We start from the raw sequence: 14240 nt of genomic DNA on the forward strand, positions 1-14240 counted from the left end.
AGCAAGACGCTGATGCGATCGTTTTATATTATTTTTCAATGATTATATGTTTATCCCAAACATTTTACTTGTGGTAAATACGAGCCAGAATCAAAAATGTTATTTTTCATACTGATGGAAGTGCGAATATATTGCACATATACAATTGATAGCGGATGTATTCGCGCGAGGCTTATTGTATCTGAAGGCGATCTCAATGTACGTGTATGAACAGGCCTTCTTGAAATAGATCGTATGTTGTACAATAGAGCTACCACCTTCTATCTCCAGGGCTAAAATTGGATGGACAATAGTAATACTATAAATAAATAGGTGCAGACAAGTTTCTTCCGTAAAAGCTCAGTAGAAGATGGATTGTATTCTTACATGCACACAGAGGGAGCAGCAGGGACAAATCTACCGCCGGGGAATTTACAGTAGGGTAGATTCATCGCCGTGGACTATCCGACTATATCGTGACAAAAATTGCAGCTAATTGGGTCACGAAAGAGACACCGGTACTGAGTGAAATTCCGCCGCCAGGGATCTTTCGGTCGGAGTAGGGTGAGTTCGGTGCTGGCGACTATCCGAGTAGATCAGGATAAGGCTGTGAGCTGAACAGCAGGAGCTAAATGGCGACGTAATAGATGCACACCAAAAAATAATGAAATTTAAACGACATGTAAATCAATGTATGTAAACATACAACGATTGAATCCAAAATTTGATTGAAAATTACGTTAAAATCAATTGGAGCATCAAACAGCATACAATTTTACACTTTCATTCGTGTGATATTACATGTCATTCATTTTACAACAATATTCGAGTAAAAATATATTGAAGTGCATTGGTTTTCCGTTTAAAGAAACTGTAATTTTCAATCCACGTGTAAAATTATAATAAAATTCGTTGAAGAAAGCACGACAAGTCGTGTGTATTTGTGGTGTAACTTAATTTTACATTTATATTCATGCTCCAAATATGTGCATGAAAATAAACTTAAAATTACAAAATATTTTTATCTGTGTGCCGACGGAAAGCAAGAGGAGAGTCGAGTGTTAAATTGTTCAAATGTCGAGCCATTTCATGGATCAAGTGAGCATCCGAGATAGCTGTGGAAAATTCGAGAACAAAAGAAAGAGGTACGACGAAAGCACAACGAGCCTCCCTTCAACAAAGGCCTCTTCGTCGAGGTACTTCGGCCGAGCGGCGGGACCAAGAACGTGGATGCGGCGGGACCAAGAACGTGGATGCGGCTGGCATAACAAGAAGGATTGTGACGCCACAACGCCGCGAAAACTGACGGCGTAATAGACGGCGTCCAGCTTACTGGTGGAACGAGACGCTCAGTACGCTACGCGCTACTTGTTTCAGATCCAGAAGGCAGACTCAGAGAGCAATATCGGAGCCAAATAGAGAGGACCTCAAGGCAGCGTTTCGGGAAGCTAGGGCCGCTTTAAAACGGGAGACCAGGTTTAGCAAGTCAGATTGCCACAGGGAGCTTTACCGAGATGTAGACACGAATCCCTAGGGCGACGCGTACGAGCAGTAATGGCGAAAATGAAGGGCTCGACGACGCCAGCCGAAATATGCCCGGATTAGCTAAATATCATCGTCGAGGGTCTTTTCCCCAAGCACGATCCAACTGTCTGGCCACCGACACCGTACTGCGAAGAAGAATAAGAAACAAACACGGACGATCGACAAGTGACTAACGATGAGCTCGCAGTAGCGTCGAAGCGCCTGAAATCAAAGAAAACGCCCGGTCTGGATAGAATACCAAACGTGGTGCTGAAAGTTACTATCCTGGCATACCCGTACATTTTCAAGGTGATGCTGCAGAAGTGTCTAGATGAAATGTGCAAGGCACAGAAGCAGGTGTTACTGCCAAAGCCAGGGAAGCCACCGGGCGACCCGGTCTCGAATAGGCCTATATGTTTGCTGGATACACTCGGAAAACCTTTGGAAAGAATCATTCTTAACAGACTGACAAAATTCATGGAGGGCGAGCGCGGACTGTCCAAGCTGAAATTCGGATTCCGCAAATGAGCATCTACAGTGAATGCGATTCGGATAGTGCTTGCTCGAGAATCCCGAGAAGGCATCTAAACAGAACCGAAGAGGAAAGTGAAAACCGTTGGTTTCGCGGATGACGTATGGCTAACGGTGATGGATGAGACACTTGAAGAAGTGGAGGTGTCGATGACGGAGACAATAGGCTCGATCCAGGATGAACGAGATCAAGCTGCAGATAGCTCACCACAAGCCGGAGTTGTCGATCGGCATCTGCAAATCAGTTCAGCGGATGCAGATCGACGGTGGACGGCACGTAATTGCATCGACGCGTGCTCTGAAGCAATTGAGCGTGAGAATCGTCTACCGGTTGAGCTTCAACAACCACGTCAACTACGCCTGCGAAAAGTCGGTGATCCCCATCTGCATCACCCTGATGGAGGATATGGAGGGCTACAATCGAAGAAACGCCAGAAAACTGAGTCAGATGGTGAGAATCGATTCGATGGTGACGTGGCAGTAGGAATGAGACAGTACGGAGAAAGGAAGATGGACCTACCGGCTCATCACAAGTCTGTTGACGTGGGCAATAGAAAACACAGAGAGGTCAACTTTCACCTGGCATAACTGCTGTCGGGCCATGGCCGCTTCAGAAGGTATCTTCATCGGTTCGGGAACGCAGCATCACCGATATACCCGGAGGGTGAAAACGTCGAGGAAATACCAGTGCATGTGGTGTTTGAATGTCCTAGGTTCCAAGCGATACGCAGAAAGATGCTTGAAACGGGAGGATCGGACATCAACCCGGATAACGTCGTCTACAGAATAACAAGCGACGTAAACACATGGAACGCGATCAACAGAGCTGTGACGGAGATCATGACCGCCTTGAAGCGGAACAACGAGCAACGGTTTCGGGAGAGCAATTACCGCAGGGGAACTCTCAGTCGGCGTAAACTAGATTCACGGCCGGGGACTAGACCAAGTAGACCGCGACGACAGACCACTAATCGCGGATCGTCGGTGCACCAGCGAACCTGACGCCCTGCTCCTCAGAAATCGCCGAACTCGGGAGAATTTCTGTCGCCGGGGAACTCTCCGTCGGAGTAAGCTAGGTTAATGGTCGGGGATTAAACCGAGTGGTTTGCGAACAAGTCGGGAGCTCAACGAGGGAGTGGTGCTAAATTTTACAAGCAGGGATCCAAAGGTCTTAAAGGAGTTGCGGTGCTAAATGGCATTGGATATGAAGCCAAAGGGCTCAAGAAGTAGCGCTGCTGAATGACACAAGGGAGCCAAAGGGCTCAGTAAATTAGACAATGTGGAGTTTGCCGTCCAGATTGTCCTCGTAGGGGAAGAGCACTAATTCTCGACCCACAGCTAGCCTTCCTACTGCCATACAGAAATTGTGTGGATGGCCGAAAACTGGTAGTGTGCTGTAACCCTACTGAATGAACTAACTACTACAACGCTTAAACTCTGAATAAAGACTTGACATCTCATTTACCATTTATCTATCAGTGTCATTACTGTCATTCCAATCGAGCACGAGACCTGTTAAAAGCATTCAAGTCGAGGAAAATCTCTTTGAATCCTTCTCGAACGAGGGCCTTTGACAGTTCTTGTGTTCGGTTCGAATGGCGCGGCCAGTTAAATGGTAAACAAAAAATTATCGAGTTTTCATACCAGAGATTTGGCGTTTTGGAGTACAGTCGTGATTTTCTGGTTGGTCACTTTTTAACTGGACCGCTTGTTAGTTGGACCTCCGCTAGTTGGGCCATTATCCAAGTAAAAAGCATCTGAATGTAAAAATCTCGAGTCAAATTCACTTTGACAATCAAACTGACAATAATTAGAGATGTGAGCAGATGCATTTTTGGTCCAACTAGCGAATCAAATTCGTTAGTTGGATAGAGGGTGTGGCTCAACCAGCGAATCACGACGGTATAGTAAAACAATTGAGTCGTCAAACGCAACTGTAAGTTGCCAAATAATCACGTCATGAAATGCCAAATTACATGACATTCCAATACGATATTCTTTCCTGCATTCCTGCTTTGAAAAATGTTTACAAAGCCTTTCTTATTACAAAAAGAACGCCTTCCAATTACCGCTAACTAGCACATTACCAAAATTGCTCCACACATTAGACTGCTTGATCATCTGTTACGAGCGAACACAAACTAACGATCGTCATTTACCACAAATGTGAGAACCAAAATCTTCAGCTACTCAAGCAAAACAATTTCAGAGATCCAACAGATTGCACGCTGGGAGCTGCTTGGCCGGTTTTTGTTTTGTTCCCCCGATGCGGTGATGGATGACGGTCCCTCTTTGGCGTTAATTACCTAATTGGGGGCACGCGGCTACTCTGGATGCAATTTTTCAATTACCACAGACCCATACACGCGCACATATACTCAGGTCCGTTTTTGGGGGGCCGCTCGTTTCTAACATATGTCTGTGAGCGGGTGCGATGCTTTTAACGAGATAAGAAAATAATGAGTGATAAGTGTTCATTTTGGCGCAGTTTTGGTTTTCGTTTTTTCCTATGTTTTGTTGAAAAAGAAATGTTGCCGTGGCAACAATGCCGGTTTACTGTGGGAACCAAGTGTATTAATTATGCGGAAAGCGAATGATACGTATGATTCGGTACAATTGAAGTTTTAATTAATGATATTTTATTAATTGATATGTGCTGTCAACACTAGAATGATAAAATCGAGTCTTGTAAAATAACCGCACTAAACGAAAATTGTTTCTTATCGTAGTAGGCGCACCTTGGCGAATAGTTACAATAGCAGTTCGCATCTCCAGTACTCCAAAATGACAGCTTACAGCATGTAGGGTAGGTCGAAGCAAGATGAGCACTCTAATCTATCAGCGAAAATTTAAATGTGCTTTTAAAAATCTCAATGTTAAGTTTTTAGGGCCTAACTTATAAGTGACTTAGGTTTCAAGAATTTGCGTACAACACAAGGTGGGTCTGTCCCAAATTGTCATATTTCAGTACTATTTTATCCTTTGTGCAAGACACAAAAAATTGAACCATTGACCAATTTTGTTGATTTAATTGATATTTTCAAAGCAATTTTTTCCTTATTTTAGAAATCTTAGATTATTCATTGCAAAAGTTGGTTCACTAATAATAGGTCATAACACCATTTTAGTGGCTCAAAAGTGCTCATCTTACCCCCGCATATCTATATAACATAATATAAAAGACAACTCAGAAACTGGTCGCTGCAGTCATCTATCAATCAACATGGTTGCAGTAGTTCAACTTCTCTACAGATGCATACTACCTAGAACGTCCCATCTAACTGTTTAGGAAAGAAAGCAAACGGAGCAACATTTCCAAACCCAGAAAACGGTACACACTCATGAAAATTTTCATCACAGCCAATTCCAAGCGGACGCAATTTATGAGGCAGTTAGTTTATCCAATTGTCTAAGCGTGCGTTATTGGTCGCTATGGTTGCTGGACACGATTCGGTGCAGCAGGCAGCGCCAAAGATTAGTTTGGTTCGTGAATCAACCGACGTCGAATTAAATTATTTTTTTTTTCTGGGGGTAATAAAATTCCTTTTTGCAACAATAAACTAGTCTTAAGAAAATCTTAATTTAACAAACACATTATACAATAGCCCATCTAATTTTAAAATAAATTCAAATTTCTTCTCCGTAGTTTGGCGTTTTGTTCTTTACTAATTTAGTTTTTCACTAACACTTTATAAAATAGGTGTGCAGGAATATAATTGCCGATTGATTTGTTGTAATTTATTGAAAAAAAATGTTTTCTCAACAGATCAAATTATGACCACTCACCCTAACTTACTGCGTGCCTTTGTACCCTCTCTCTCAGCTCTAACATCGAAGCGGTCATTTTCAGTGAGCTCCTCAAACGCAAATCAAAAACAATCATCCAAGTGTGCGGTGTCGCTGTTCACTTGACCTCACCGACCTCAGCTCGTTCTTCTTCGGGGGGCTAATAGAATTTGTCACGGAAACAAGCCAGTGTGGGACGAACATAATTCACTGCTTGATGATAGTTACAGGCATGTGTATATTTCCTCCACAGACAAGCGGACACAATTCTCTTTGTTCACCATGAGAATCGAATTTTCTTTTTTGTTTCATTTTTATCCTAAGTACCATTCGCATTTTTTACGATAACGCACCTCCTATGCGGCGGTTCAGAGAATGTGGCGCTAGTCTCCCAAGCCAGTCGTCACATGTTCGAGCCTCGACCAGTAAGGACTCTCAGTGTCGGTAGGATTTTGTAGCACAAGTTACGCAATACCCTGCAACTAAGAATAAGCTGCGAGGTTTGTTAAAACGTAAGATGAAAATTTCGCGAAGGGATCGTAATGCCAAGGCTTTTATTTTGCCCGCTGTGTCTCTCCCAAAAGTTCGGTGAAGTATGCTTCATCTTGTTAATCATTTAGGAATGGCAAAATTTTTGAAGAAAATTTCGCTAGCTTATCCTTTCAACAGCACCAGGTGTGATGAAAAGAGGTCTTCCACATCCACAAATTCCTTGCCGAATCAGATAGTTTTAATGCCATTCGATCATGTTCTGGTTTATATCTGGTCGAATTCCCTTTAACCGAATTATATACCAGTTCAATTTTTTCATCACTTAGTATCCACCTTGACATAAATCCTATGGTGAAAAAGAATAAAATATGGAATCACTGCATCGACGGTTCTGTTGACCCGGCGGCAGTTCAAAAACATAGTGAATTACACAGCAATAAACAAATGACACACAAACTCAGTGAAGCCGAAGGGGCTGAGCACTGAAATAAATAAACACGTGCTACCACATGTCATTCGCTATTAACGAGATTCCCTCTTTTTCCTGAGCTACTGAATCGAGGAGCCACGACCGACCGTCCGACGGGTATTGCCACCAATCATATAAACGATTGTCATAAATTTAATTGTAAAATGTTGTTCGGTTAATTTGTCTAATGGGGCTCTTTGCTAGTGTTGCTTGTGCGTTCTGGATGTTCTAATATAGTGACAACTGAAATAAGATTATATAGCTTACAAAATAGATTTTTACGAGGAAGTTGATCGAACTTTGAATTCAATTGCAGGCGAAAAATAAATACATTTGCCGCTTTACGATTAACGTTTCTCAACTGAGTCTCATCAGTGTAAGGCAGCCAACTTGACAACCGCATAGACAATAAATGCCAAAAGGACCATTAATTGTATTTTCAAACAAACGTCTGGCAACGAATGATGTCGCAGAAGCACAGAAGTTCTGAGTATCGATGAGAACATTGCGAAATCAAAATAACATTTGGCGAGGGAGCCTTTAAGCTATTTTCTCCAATATTGTTCTTCTACAGAGAAAAAGTAAAGCGCATAAACTTATGCTAGCCAAATTATGTTTTGATTTCGCAATGATCTGATCAGCACTCATAAATTTTCTGCTGATGGTAGAGTAGAATTCAATTAAAGTGAAAAATGTCAAGTAGATAATTGAAAAAAAAAACATGATCGAAAAAGAGAAGGAAAAGGAATGCAACAAATTACTCCGAAGCGCAAACGTAATCATCGCACAGCTAAGCAACCACGTGAGCCGTAATGCACAACTTCAATTGCACACGCTGGCGACGACGAGGACACCGAAGAAGTCATCCGCAAAAACAAAACTAGACGCAGCTGCTGAAAAAATGTTTTTGTTTCAACATTTTCTTCCGCGCAGTTCCATGATTTTTTACATTATTTGCCACTTCTTCAGTTTTTTACCTGAATGACATCAATGGATTGCATGTATTATTTGTGTGATTTTTGAATAATCGGCAGTATTCATGCTCTTCAAATAATCGTTGAACCGCTGATTGTCTAGGCGTGCTCATTGTTTTATTTAATCTCGAATATACTGACCTATCGTACCACCAGATTTTAAGAACATTGAAAAAAAGGACCTTTATTGGATTTAGCTTGAAAAATATTTGGCCGAGCATGACATCATTATTGCCAAAGCGTTGCCAGATGTATAACCTTTCCAATGAGTGCTTTCAGTGCAAAAATACCATCCCACGAGCTCGCCAAAGAGAACTGACCTACTTGACCCCACTCTACTCTATACATCATTTGTATCATGAAAACAAAATAATTTTGTTGCATTCGGTTACGATCAAAAGTTAGTCAAACCAGAATGTGTGCAAATCGGTCAAACTTTTCATTAAAAAATCTAATCATGTTTCTTTTGCAAGTTCAATTCATACCGAATAAAGAAAAAACTCATTCAAGTTACCATGTTAAGCAATGCGAATTGCCGGATTTTTAGTTTGACTCGTTTCATTAAGTTTTGCGCAGCCACCTTGGTCGCTTTCCTTGTTAGAGAACGCCAGTTTGCCTTAAACTGCATCTTGCTGACGACTGTTTTAGCGTCTTCTCGAGGTTCTGGTTAGCAATTGTCCAATATTTTTCTATTCGGCGGAGCTCTGGCATGTTGGAAGGTTTCATGTCCTTAGGTCTCACCTGGACGTTGTTCGCAGTAAACCACTTCATGGTCTATTTTCGGTGATGGCCGGTAGATGCCAAATCAGGCCAAAACAGAACGCAACAATTGTGTTGCTTGAGGAAAGGCAACTAAACTTTGGTTGACATACTCCTGCGCATAAATACCCTGGTCGATGGTCCCGGTTGCGATGGAAAGGTCGAAAGGAACAGACCACCTGCCCCACGAGATATTTCTTTGTGAGCTTCTATAGCTTCATGTGTTTGAAAATCTTTGCCACCTTTCCTTTTCCAGTCGGCGTAGAATCTTCCTATCCAGGCAGCTGTTTTAAATCTTCCTTGACGTAGGTTTCGTCATCCTGTACCACGCCATAAAACTTCGTAAAAAGAATCGTCTGTTCAAAGCATAAGCTCCACACTAATAACCCACTTAATCTAATCTGGAGGTTTCTTGTTTCAAAACCAACGAAACACCACATCAGTTCATTCTACCGGAACATTTGAAAAAATGACCAGAAAATTGATAAATAGTTTAAACACCTTCCTCCAGACGACTGCCGGCAGCCGCTTCCAAATCGCATCGTATCATCGCCACCTTCTTTGACAGTACATCCATACGTTTAGTACTCTCAGGTCTTCGGTACAAACGCACAACTTTTTTTGCCGAACACAAAGCAGACACGGTTAAGCTAAAACATTGAATCCTCTTTGCTGACCCCCGTGCGTGATCCTCTCCGCCACGGTCTGGTGAGACGCAAAAGCGCAATCGGCCACGTGTAATCCCATTATCATGCCCGGTCGGTTCTTCACACATGCGCAGCCTTGTGGCAGGATGAATGGATGAAATGAGAAGGATGACGATGATGATGATGATGACAATGAAATAAAAACTGAGCTCGCCGTCAAAAATTTGCCTCCATCCGTCATCAAATTTTCAGCTGTCTCATAAAATGTTTTGCCGGTTGACCCTTTACAGGATAATCTCCGAGTTAGACATGAGAGAATGGGGGACGCTGTTCGCTTTGAACTGAAACATAAGAATTTAAATTGGTAGGATTTGTCATTGTTTTGGAAAAGGATACATAAATCTGATTCCTTTCGTAGCGAACTTTCAGATTGCGGTTGATTCCGTTCTCGTCGATGTCCGAAATGCAGGTCATATCCGGAACGCCCTTATCTGGAGTAGACGAACCAACATGGCCTGTAAATGAAGTAAAAAGAAAAAAAACAATAACTATTAGAATTTCTATCACACAATTATTCTAGGTTAGAAATTTTTCATGACTAGTTTGAACGTTTCGGTCGATCGATGTCTACATTCATAAACGTACAAGGAATCCATCATTTCCGTTACCTCAAAGCAAAATAAACCTTCAGCTGATTTCGAAACCAGCACGTGTTTCCCTCTGTTTAGATACCGTTGCCAGACCTACGAAATTATGTCAGTCGGATATTGAAAACGCGTCGAATATGTGTAAATCCGCCTGTGCAACCGCCGCCATTGGTCATGCGATGAGTCACAGTCGGTCGGTTAGGCAGTCAGTGTGTCAATAACGTCCCATCACCAAATCCAGTGTGATTTCTACTAGGTGGTCACACTCGTTGGAATGTACACATAGACCGCACATCAACCCAGCTGACTAATTCCAAATTATGGTAATATATGGAAGGAAGAAAAAACCCGCCAACCTTTGAAAAGTGAAATTCCCAACCGCTCGATAAGCTTGCATAATTACGCACGGAGTGAGCCCCCGGATGCCGACAACAACAACAATAACAATGCAATTAACCACCAAACTTGGATCAGGGTGCAGAGTACTCTACGGCAAGAGGTGAAAATCATAACATGTTGGACCACCGTACTGAATTTGTATTTGTATTTATTCAGAAAAAAACGTTAGCCTGTAGTTTACACTCTTGGTCAGATTAAGGAAAAGAGAGAGAAAAAACCACAGACCGCGCCAAACGATAATATAGTTAGGAATGATGAAAGGCACTTTCGAACGAAGTTTTTTTTTGTTCACTGACATTTGGCCAGGTCCAATTTGCTGTGTCAAGGTGGACATGTTTAAATCGTTCATTTTGTGCACCGTCGTGTAAATCGATTTACTCTAAATTAGCGTTCATAAGTAGATGATAATTATTCAAAACTACTGACAGCTATAGTTTTTAACCATTAGGTTCTTTACTGACACGGTTAACCTCACTTTTCTTGACAGTTCACTAGTACTGTTTACATAGACTCAGGAACATTCTTTGCGATTTACTTCGAACGACTCGGGCCGTCCACAAAATTTGTTTATGTTCACTGACTGCAAGCATTTATACAAAGACGAAAGAGACGAAACGTTCTAAGCACCGATTAAGCCGATGATGAAACATACCGGCCTCCCCCAACCATACGCAACGCAAACCGATTCACGGAGTTTTGAAGGAGCGTGCAAGTTTCTCTGCGTGCAGCCTCAGAGATGGTAATTAGAAACACATTGCGCCCGGAAACAACGAATCATATAAATCGAGTGCCAGGTAATTTGCTATCGCTACAGTCGGATAACAGTCACTTTTTTGCTCTGATACACCAATACTCTGCAGTCACCGGGGGGTTCATATGTAAGAACCAATTAAATTTATAGTTAGAAGGTGGAGCGTAGGGGCTACAATCGTTATATTTATATTTCAAACCTTTTTTTCGAACTGAATTACCCTAAATGTGGGATAGGAGGTGATCGGGTGAGGTTGGTCATTAGTCTAGCTCACCATAGTTATTCTAGGTAGCTCGAACGAACACAGGCTGCTGGAGAATAAATTGATCATTAGCGGGTCGTAAAAGTTCCACTACTATGGAACGCCGGCCGTAGCTAATGTGCATACATGATCTGGTTGGATTATAAACGATGCAATTCGTGGAAAAAAAAATTTTACGTTTCTATCGTTTTTGTATTATCTATTGGATTCGGGATCAAACTTAAGCTTTTTAAGATTCCGATCAATTACGATTTGAGATACGGAATTTGAGATTTATGGTTCAGGATTAGGACTTCGGATTTAAGATTGAGACTTGGATTGACTTTGGGTTTGAGGTTTTAGAATTGTCGATTTGAAATTCAGAATCGGGAACCCATCCGCTTTTGGACCCTAATAGAATATGATGATATCTGGTTCCTGGAAATCTGCGATTCCATAGGAATACTATTTGTGAATTTCGAGAAGAAGCGATGTGATACTTAGAATTTTGTAAACTGTAGATAGTGGGAGATTTGGAAGTCGATTTTTGGGATTGAAAATCAGGATAAGGGTATTTAAGATTAGAACTTGGGTATTTAGCAGGGTTGCGAAACGAGCGAGAAGCACATCAGGCCCGTTCGTTCGCAGGCGTGTACGAAAAGCATGCCTAGCGTTCTTTATCGTTCGCGCCCGGGTGAAGCAAAACCGCAAGCGGGATGCTCACGAGTAACCAAAGCTTTCATCTAGTAGGTAGTAATTCCAGGAAGCTTTGCTTCTCACAAGCGAGAAATGCATTAGGTTCTTTACTGGCACAGTTAACCTCACTTTTCTCGACAGTTCGCTTGTACTGTTTAAATGGACTTAGAAAAATTTGTGCACAACCAGATTCGCTCGAAGAAAATCGTAAAGAGTTTTTCTAAGTTCATGTAAACAGTACAAGCGAACTGTCAAAAATGAACACTCAGTTTATTTATGACGTCAGCGTGAAGTATTCAGTTGAAGAGCACAGGCGAATTTGAATGTTCGAAGGGCATGGACTACTAAGTGTGTTCTCGCTATTTCACGCGAACGAGAAAGGCTTTTTACGCGCCAACGAACGAGAATAGCATCACTGATATTTAGTATTGGATTTGGGATTTTTTTTATAATTCGTTTAATTGACACAGCTCAATGCGTTAGCTTAGAGGAGCCATGGGTCTTTTATATATTTACAAGAAGTTAAAAATAAAAATAACAATAAATTTTCTTTTGGGTCTGTAAGATCCCGTGCGCGCAACTTACTATTGCGAGCGCAGATCTTTTTTTGCGTCGGGATCGGAAAGATGTTCCTTCTTTCGCCAACTTCGGGGTTATCCATGTCTGTCTCGTTGTTGTTTACGTCCGTATCATCATCTTTATCACTGCCATGGTACTCGCGTTCAGATGTTTTTTCTGGCTTCTTGCCCTTGCGGGTCATGAATGATAACACTCCATCCTTGATGGTAGCCTCTTCACTGGTGCTATTAGTTGTTAAGTTTGAAGCTTTTCCAGTTGTCATTATTTCCTTAACTGCAGCCACAAATTTGGCAACCGTTTGTGGTTCAGGTAAAGATACTGGAGCCTGTGTGTTGGCATATCTTTCTGGAGATGAGCTTTCCTCAGCTGTTTCTGGACAGGGTTGTCCGTAATGTGCCGGTTGTTCACAAAACTGGCACGTATTAGTTTGTCCTTGATATGTACAAAGAGTTCGCTGTGTAATGGTATCACCCCCTTCTGTGTTGTACTGCAGGGTAAGGTAGGAGGGAGTGGGTTGGTCTACCCGCATTCTCATCACAAAGACACCATTTGAAATACTTGGGAAGTAGTTTCTCCATGTGTCCTCCGTAATAGATTCCACTACTCCTAAATGTGGCATGAATCTTTTAATTGCCACTTTGCAAGTAAGTGGAGATAAATCATGTAATTTAACTTCAATATTCCCATTATATATGTATATAGGGATCTTGATTTCAGCGTTGTCACAAACAAGCACGTGTTTTAAGTTGTTCTGCGAAATGAATCTTTTCGCCTGGGCGAATTTGTTGAAGGTTATCAGCACCGCATGCCTGACGCACGCAAGCTGTATGCAGGTGACTTCCGAAAACCAAAGCTGCATTTTCACCTTCAGCAGATGTTACACATCACGAATACTTGGTCTTATCCGAAAAGACCTAAAGTCAATGGCCACTGTGTTAGGCCGAATAATCACGTTTTGTTGATGAGACTCAGTCATCTTGATAATAGATCACGCAAGAATACAAATAACGGTATCCTTTGTTCTTCAGACAATGCGCACAAGTAACTGTTTTTTCGTTCGCTTTGCACTGGCTTGGACAGAAGCAGGAGCACACTGAGTATCGTGACCGATGCCTTTGATGGTTGAAAATAGACTGAATTGGATTTGGGATATGACATTTGTGTGCTTAAGATTTAGGATTTGGGTTTAGTTATTAGCATTTTCTTGGAAGTCATGGATCTGAAAATCCAGGATCCTTGATTCCCGACCTGAGAAAGGAGGATTTTTGATCCAGTAACTGAAGGAATCTAGAATTCTTAGAACTCAAGGATTCTTGATTTTCGAACTCAAGTATTCATTGATCCTGGAACTCAACGTCGTCAAATGGTAATAACTTTCCAGCTACCGAAAGATGTTCAAGCTCTTAATGAGATATGTTACTTATCATCTCGACTTTCTGCTGCTTATCGCCCGTCACAGACAAATTGACGTGGAACGTCTGTCATGTTGAGGCTCAACGATATATTTGATTATTTGTTTGGCGTGTTTATCCGCCTTCGACTCAGGCAAGTTTTTCACTGATTTTACGCCAAAGTGGTGAAGTAGTTATAAAGTGCATGATGCATATCATTGTCCTTACCATGATTAGGGCACATTCCACAGCTTACCACTAATGTTCCCATATAAATTAGCCATCCAAGTTTAGTTGTTAATGCCGTTGAATCGCCATCCTTCCCGATTCGTCTGTCAGGACTACGATTGGAAACTTGGAACATGGAAGTGCAAG

The 14240-nt window shown here is 41.8% G+C and overlaps 1 protein-coding gene across 1 annotated transcript in view; it reads right to left on the minus strand.

The window, feature by feature from the left end:
- The window catches only part of LOC131677432 (unconventional myosin heavy chain 6), a 119741-nt gene that overhangs the window by 58059 nt on the left and 47442 nt on the right, over positions 1 to 14240 (minus strand). The window contains exon 2 of the mRNA XM_058957260.1: positions 9558 to 9676. Coding sequence (XP_058813243.1) covers positions 9558 to 9676 — 119 coding nt within the window. The remainder of the gene's footprint in view (positions 1 to 9557; positions 9677 to 14240) is intronic.

Source organism: Topomyia yanbarensis, chromosome 1, assembly GCF_030247195.1.
Source record: "Topomyia yanbarensis strain Yona2022 chromosome 1, ASM3024719v1, whole genome shotgun sequence".
NCBI classification, from domain to species: Eukaryota; Metazoa; Arthropoda; class Insecta; order Diptera; family Culicidae; genus Topomyia; species Topomyia yanbarensis.